Source organism: Morone saxatilis, unplaced genomic scaffold (genome assembly GCF_004916995.1).
Source record: "Morone saxatilis isolate NCDOM2014 unplaced genomic scaffold, NCSU_SB_2.0 Contig9, whole genome shotgun sequence".
In the NCBI taxonomy this organism is placed as follows: Eukaryota; Metazoa; Chordata; class Actinopteri; family Moronidae; genus Morone; species Morone saxatilis.
Genome location: NW_023340268.1, coordinates 22,702,636 through 22,710,039, shown reverse-complemented (window position 1 = coordinate 22,710,039; position 7,404 = coordinate 22,702,636). Strand labels below are relative to the sequence as shown.

The window sequence follows — 7,404 nt, the reverse complement described above, 5'->3', positions numbered from 1 at the left end:
TTACAACAAATTTGATTTGCTTTCACATTTTTGATGAATCAGTTCTTCACTTGACACAGAACTTGGAGCTTTGGTCCAGCGTTGACAATGTATGAAACTGCTCCCCTTACACGATGAAGTGTAAGGGGGCAGGTACTGAATTCAATTCAATTTTATTTCAAATTTGTTTGTATAGCGCCAAACTGCCTGTTAAGAGGCAGAAACCTAGGAAAGACCCTTCGGCTCTAGTTGGGTGGTCGTCCGCCTCGACAATTGGTCACAATGTTTTTATTACTGTGAAAATAAACAACCATGACTTATTTTTAAATGTCTTAGATACAAACGTCAAGTTTCCATCATATATGCTTTCTTCTATAAAAAAGAAGAACCTCAGGAGAGTTTTAACTCTCAAACAATTCATGTTGAGACGTCTGCTAATATGCAGATTGTGTTTATTTAGAAACTTAATTTAATGAATTTATTGAACTCAGTACAATCAACTCAGTACAGTACAGTCATTCAACTCATCATTTTAAGTTAAAAGACTTCAAGTTAGAAGAATTCATTTTTGTAAGTTCTGAAGTGGTCTGGAAGTAAAAAACTAGAAATATTAAGTTCAGCTTGAAAAAATAAAACACACATTTATGTTAAGTTAATGACAAAGGTTTAGCTGATTCCACTAAATTAAATAAATAAATCAATTTACAGACACCAAAAAGGTTGAGAACCACTGACCTATAGAATCTATAATACATTTCACAGCACATCAAATGTGAAATTTGTCTAAATGCATCATGCAATTCAACTTATATGAAGAGTTCCTTACATTTAAATTGTGATTTTTGTGCACAGAAATACTTTGTTTTTCTATAATTAATACGAGATTACAGAGCATCTTTCATTTCACAACTCAGGCTAGGGCTTGAATTAAAAAATCATTACATTGTGGTTTCAATCCTCTATTATTTCTTACTGTATTTAACCCTCAAACCATCAGTTACATATTCAGTGATGCTTTTGGTCTGCAGGTGATGTACAGGAGGCTGCCCAGCTGCTTGCTAGCAACGAAGTACGAGTCAACTGTTTGGATGAGGTATGGAAATAGAAGAAAAAATGGCTTTAATGTTAGCAGTTGTAGTATTTTATGAACAGTAATTTATGTTTGCAAACCTTTCAAATTAAAAAAGCAAGTAATTGTACCCTATGTTAATATTTCTATTATACTGTTTCCAAGGTCAAGAATGAACTTTGAGGCTAAACTTATTGATGTATTTAGGTAAAAGATTTGTATATACTCAAACAGACTGACATTTAAAGGAACAGTCCCTACCATTTTTGGTAGAGTCAGTAGAGCTTATTTCTAACCATACTGATTTCCAAAGATTTTCTTAACTGTGACCCTATTTCACATCCCAGAATCACTCCCAGCAAGTGTACTGTAAATCTATAAATTTACATTTGTATGTGGTGTTCAAGAGCAAAATTTCCTGTATGGAAATTATGAAAATAATTTTTTGAAGCTCAGAAGCAGATCACAGGAGGTTCATGTTGCAAAAGTGTTTTACAAAATGTTGGCTTTGCTCCCCCAACTCGCCACTTCCTCCACCCATAATGCATGCAATGTTATGTCACTGTAACATATGTTATCCTTTGTGGTGGAGACATATGGAAATGACTATTGAGAGGCAGACGCAGCCCTCAAAGGGTGTTTGATAATAGCATCGCGCCACTACATGTAGCTCACAGACTCCTTCACACGGCCATCTGTCAGAATCAGGTGTGGTGACAGAGCTTCTGCCCACGCAGTAACCTTTACCCACAACACGGACATATTACAAGACATGTTAGAGGAGTCTTGTCTGTGTGTGATGTAAGGTATACACAGGGAATTCATACATTTAAAATTAAATCTAAAATGTGCTTGTGTGTGCAGGATTATGTCATTAGAGTCACTGCTGTTGCCCAATATTCTTCAAATACAGTCAAATAAAGGATTTCAAGTCAAATTTGAACCAGATTTTGCACAGAGAAAAACTAAATTAGATCAAGTCAGTTTTTTTGGCACTGCAAACTCAGTGTGAACAGCTGCATCAGAATTCATGTGACTTTTATGTCACTCTAGATCGACTTTCCTCATACGGCATCATATAACAATAATGCATTTGTTTTTGAGCCCTAAGGCTTGCAGTGTGAATGTAGCCTAAGTAGCTTTAGTTAACCAAAGTAGATTTCCCTCTAGCTTTGCTGTAGTTCAACTTCTTCTAGTTTGAAGTAATTGGTAGCTTGCAAAGCAACTTCCCCAGTATGTATTTCACTTAATCTGATAATTTAAAGCTAATTTATACCTCTACTCCAGTATACTTCAAAGAAAAATACTATTTGACAGTTAAAGGTTCTTTTTAAAATAAGATTTAACACAAATCACAAGATCAGTTCATAAAATATGATACATTGTTACAGGTTAAACTACCAACAGTATATAAAGTAGCTAAAATGAACTTCTATGACCAGCTACCTAGCTAACTAGACAATTCTCGTTGCATGTTAATGAATCAGTGATGATAATCAAATAATATAACTTGGACAGGAGCCACTGGGCATAATGAGAACTTTTGCTTGTGATATATTTTACAATAACATGCTCATGACACGTGTGCACATTTCTTGAGGTATAAGTAAGATTTTAAAGCTTCATTGATGATTCATTGAAATTATTTTTTATACTAACAATGGATCATGTGTGATGGTATAGGTGTTGCTCATGGTGAAATATCCACAGAAACTTATTAAGTCCCTTTTCAGGATTGCGCTGGCTTTTTGGGATTGTTAAGGCCCATAATGCCAGATTTTGCTGCAGCTTTTCTAAAACAAAAGTGATGCATGTTAAATTGTTTTTAGGCATTTTGGATAAATAGTAGCATTTTTTTTTTCCATAATTCAGAAAAAATCAAAGGCAAATTGTTCCAGTCAGAACAAATTCGCTAGTAGCTTGTTTTTTTTGTCTGGAGTTAGTTGAGAGTAACGACAAAACTGAAATGTAACTTAAAGTGACTATTCACCAAGGGGAGATAAACACCACTCCAAATTAATGATGTTGCTCTGTGTTTGCTGGATATGTAAATACCACGTTAGCCATATCAACTTTATAAGGTGATAATAACATGTTATTGTCGTGTTTTCATCTCACTGCCCAACCTGCAAGTGGTCAAACAAATCAGTTAATGCTTCTTTGATTAAATACCTGGCTTACTCTAGTTACCTCCTGTAACAGTGTCTCTCTCCGTTGTTTCTGAAGTATGGCATGACTCCACTGATGCATGCAGCCTATAAGGGCAAGGCAGATATGTGTCGTCTGCTGCTTCAGCATGGGGCCGATGTCAACTGCAACCAGCATGAATACGGATACACTGCTCTCATGTTTGCTGGCCTGTCAGGTATAACTATTGATAACTCTCAATTTTGCAGCATAGACTGTAAGACTCACTTGACGTTTTTATGAATTTAACTTTATGAGTTTAGCTGGACTAACACTAACCCTCTAGTTTAGATAAACTATTTGTTTATGCAGTGTAGATTATCTCTAAATATCAAACCTCCTCCTCCAGGAAAGACAGACATCACTTCCATGATGCTGGACGCAGGAGCAGAGACAGATCTGGTTAACTCTGTAGGTCGCACTGCTGCTCAGATGGCAGCGTTTGTAGGTGAGACAGGCAGTAAGACTGTAGTACAAGTTAACTGGTGACTGTGAGAGGGCTTACATCTCAACCTGTGCCTACTCCCTCCAGGTCAGCATGACTGTGTAACAGTGATCAATAACTTCTTCTCACGGGCGAGGCTTGAGTACTACACCAGACCACAGGGGCTGGAGAGGGAGCCCAGGTTGCCACCCAGGCTAGCAGGACCCCTGCACAAGATCATCATGACCACCAACCTTAACCCGGTCAAGGTGAGGCCTGCCACTGAGCTGAAACATGCCCACCTACTCACAGGTTCACAAGCATGTGATTTTAGAAATATATTTACAATTTTATTTTTATTCTGTTCTGACTGTACTGTACACCATGGAACTATAATTCAATTCAATTCTATTCCATTTTATATATATACTGGCAGTTCATAACAAAAGTTATCTCAGGACACTTTTCAAATAGAGCAGATCTACACCATACGTACAGTTATTTACAGAGACCCAACAGTTCCCACCATGAGCAAGCACTTGGCAACAGAGCATTCATACGCCAATGGCACAGCGCTGGGAGGAATTAGGGTTCAGTATCTTGCTCAAGGACACTTGAACATGCAGCAAGAGGAGCCAGGGATCAAACTGCCACCCTTCTGATTAGTAGAGGTCCTGTTCTACTCCTGAGCCACAGCCACACCCATTACACAAAAAAAAGCACTGACAGAGGAAACTGATGAGGCTCTTGGCAATCTTTTATTTGACATCTACTGGGCTATTTTCCAAATGGCGACGGATTAGTGTCTGGTTTGTTTCACTGTCGGCCTCAGTGTGAGCAATGCAGTGTTAACAGCACTTAAGCTATAAATAACAAAGTGTGATATGGAATAACTTACTTACATACATACGTACATACTCTCTCCTCTCTGTCTCAATCAATTGCAGTATATCTGACCTCAGAACAGCTCTGCCCAAAAGTGTTTGTCTAACCAACTCTCCCATCTGTCAGATAGTCATGCTGGTGAAGGAGAACCCTGTGATGGTGGATGTGGCGGCCCTGGAGAAGTGTTACCAGGTGATGGACTTGCTGTGTGAGCAATGTGTGAAGCAACAAGACATGAACGAGGTTCTGGCCATGAAGATGCACTACATCAGCTGTGTGCTGCAGAAATGCTTGGCCTTCCTACAAAAACGAGACGACAAGCTGGACGCACTTGTCAAGAGGTGAGGCTTCTGAGAGGAATAAGTCTCATCACTGATCACTCCCAGCACTCATTTTATAGTTGGTTATTAGGGATTGTAGAGTTAGAATTATAGCATTGTGTCTCATCCAAATATTTATAAATATAGGGAAAATATAGACCTATTTATGTTCCTCAGCTACCCCTTTCCATGTCTCAAAGTGTCCTTGAGCATGACACTGAACCCCAAGTTTTTCCCGTTCAGCCTGTTCCACCAGCTGTACAAAGTAGTTGTGCCACTGAGATAGGTTACAACTTAACTAAGTACTAAGTAACAACTAAATTGTTACACATGCCCCTATGGTAGTGTAAATCATAAAATGTCACAGAATTAGACTCACTGATGGTAAAACAGCAGCTGCCTCACAACATAATTTTTTCATTAATTGTAGCCATTTTGTTACACAGTAATCGAGTAGAGACCTAATTTATTGATATATTTCAATATCAAACCTACTATGATGTGCTACAATGCCAAGTATCTCATGCATGCCAGAACGCTAATGCGCATGGTAACCATGATGATGGTAGTAATCGTGGTAGAGTAACTAGTGTCGACTTTACACCTTATCTGAGGAAAGAACTTACACATAGCTGGTCCAACCCAGTGCAGGTGCTCACTAATTTCCATCTATACAAATGCTGTGTACTGACAACAAAGTCTGTAGGCTTGATTCTATTGGGGCGCTCCAGCAATTTTACACATCAAGCTGACCTGGTAGAAATGGCGTCCCATGTAAGAATGTACCATGGCGGAGTCCTTGCTGCAGCAGCCATCGGTTCGACTCTGACCTGTGGCCCTTTGCTGTTTGTCATCCCCTCTCTCTGCCCTTTCCTGTCACTCTGCAGCCATAACTATCAAATATAAAGCAATCCAGTCTTTTTCTTGTTAAGATACTATTAATATTTAGGGAATTTTATTTTGGAAAAAAATAGCCTCATCCTGAGTATCTTGTTAACATGCAGTGGCCGTTATGGGCTTTTATTTTTAAAATCAAGGCTCATCCTGTCTTTCCTGTTATGATAGGGTTACCATCTTGGGCTTTTATGAATAATATTCATAATAAATGTTGTGTTTTTTCTGTTGTCCGTGACCTGTCGTGACGATGCTGGGGCCCAGCCTGTTGAAGGGCAGAGACAGTGATGGCTTCCCACAGTACCAGGAGAAGTTCATTCGTGACTGCATCAGGAAGTTTCCTTATTGTGAGGCCACACTGCTTCAGCAGCTGGTGAGGAGCATTGCACCAGTAGAGATTGTAAGTGAAGCAGAGAATTGAAGTTTAGTATATAAAATATAATTTTGGCCTTTGTTTTTAAAGAGGATATTACAACAGTTGGTAGTAGTAGTAGCTGATTATAGAGGATGTTATAGGTTTTTAATCACTGCTGTTGATATGACCTTAACACACTGTTGCATCTCGTTTTCAGGGCAACGACCCAACAGCGTTCTCTGTGTTGACCCAGGCCCTGACTGGTCAGATGGCGTTTGTAGATGCTGACTACTGTGCTACATGTGGGGAGAAGGGAGCAGACAAGAGGTGCTCCCTCTGTAAAGCAGTAGGTCAAAGTCTGTTAACAGCCACCTTCTGTAATATGGTTCAATCATGTCATCAAATCTTCACGTTGAACTACCTCCAGGTCATGTTCTCTTTTATTTATCTTTAAGGTGACTTACTGCAGCTTGACATGCCAAAAGCTCCACTGGTTCACTCATAAAAGGATGTGCATGTCTATGCAGGAACAGGATGCTGATCTGGAGAAAGACACTCCAAGGTTGAAAGAACTGAAAGGTGCTCATCTTTTATCTGTGCTCTACAGTTGATGTACCGCACACCTGTGGATCACAGAGTATGTCCAGCAGGCATATTGTTTTTAGATGTCTGTGGGTTACCCCCTTCCTCCCATTCTCCCTGCATTGTCATTATGGATCCTGTTGCCTGTCAAGCACATGGCAGACTTATATTTTGTTTAAAGGGGAACTCCACCAATTACACATCAAGGTGTACTACTCCACATGTGGATGAAGTTGTAGAAAACCTTTAGTGTCTCCAGAGGGAGTAAAGTAATTTGATCAGTTAAATATTACATGTTAGAAAATGTAGAAAAGGTTGTTGGGGCCTTCCTGGTTGGTAATCCTGCTGAACTCATTTATAGTTCAATCTTGTATTTCACCAACTGATGGCACCACTGCAAAAGTAGATGGATGTGTTTTATATTATTAGGCCATATCTTGTTTTACAGGTAAATTGTATGAAAATAACTTTTAGTCATTATTGCTGAAATTTTCACTATACCATGACAGTAGTATGTGAGACAGATACTCTGTGAAAAGGTTCCTCTGGCTCCTCCTAGTGCTCCAGGAAAGATAGGTGATTGATCTTCAAGCTGCCAACCCAAAGAGTGATCATATCTTTCTGGCTCTGATTGGTTGTTTTCATTCAGGCCCGGTGGATTCTTGCAAATGCCATTAGGAGAACTAGGAGGAGCCAGAAGAACCAGATT

General features: G+C 39.2%; 1 protein-coding gene across 1 annotated transcript in view; it reads left to right on the top strand.

The window, feature by feature from the left end:
* The window catches only part of LOC118342469 (ankyrin repeat and MYND domain-containing protein 2-like), an 8,256-nt gene extending 1,532 nt beyond the window's left edge, over nucleotides 1-6,724 (top strand). The window contains exons 2-9 of the mRNA XM_035681022.1: nucleotides 1,008-1,072; nucleotides 3,275-3,413; nucleotides 3,585-3,683; nucleotides 3,768-3,928; nucleotides 4,671-4,885; nucleotides 6,023-6,158; nucleotides 6,331-6,459; nucleotides 6,569-6,724. Coding sequence (XP_035536915.1) covers nucleotides 1,008-1,072; nucleotides 3,275-3,413; nucleotides 3,585-3,683; nucleotides 3,768-3,928; nucleotides 4,671-4,885; nucleotides 6,023-6,158; nucleotides 6,331-6,459; nucleotides 6,569-6,724 — 1,100 coding nt within the window. The remainder of the gene's footprint in view (nucleotides 1-1,007; nucleotides 1,073-3,274; nucleotides 3,414-3,584; nucleotides 3,684-3,767; nucleotides 3,929-4,670; nucleotides 4,886-6,022; nucleotides 6,159-6,330; nucleotides 6,460-6,568) is intronic.
* Nucleotides 6,725-7,404: the final 680 nt, after the last annotated feature.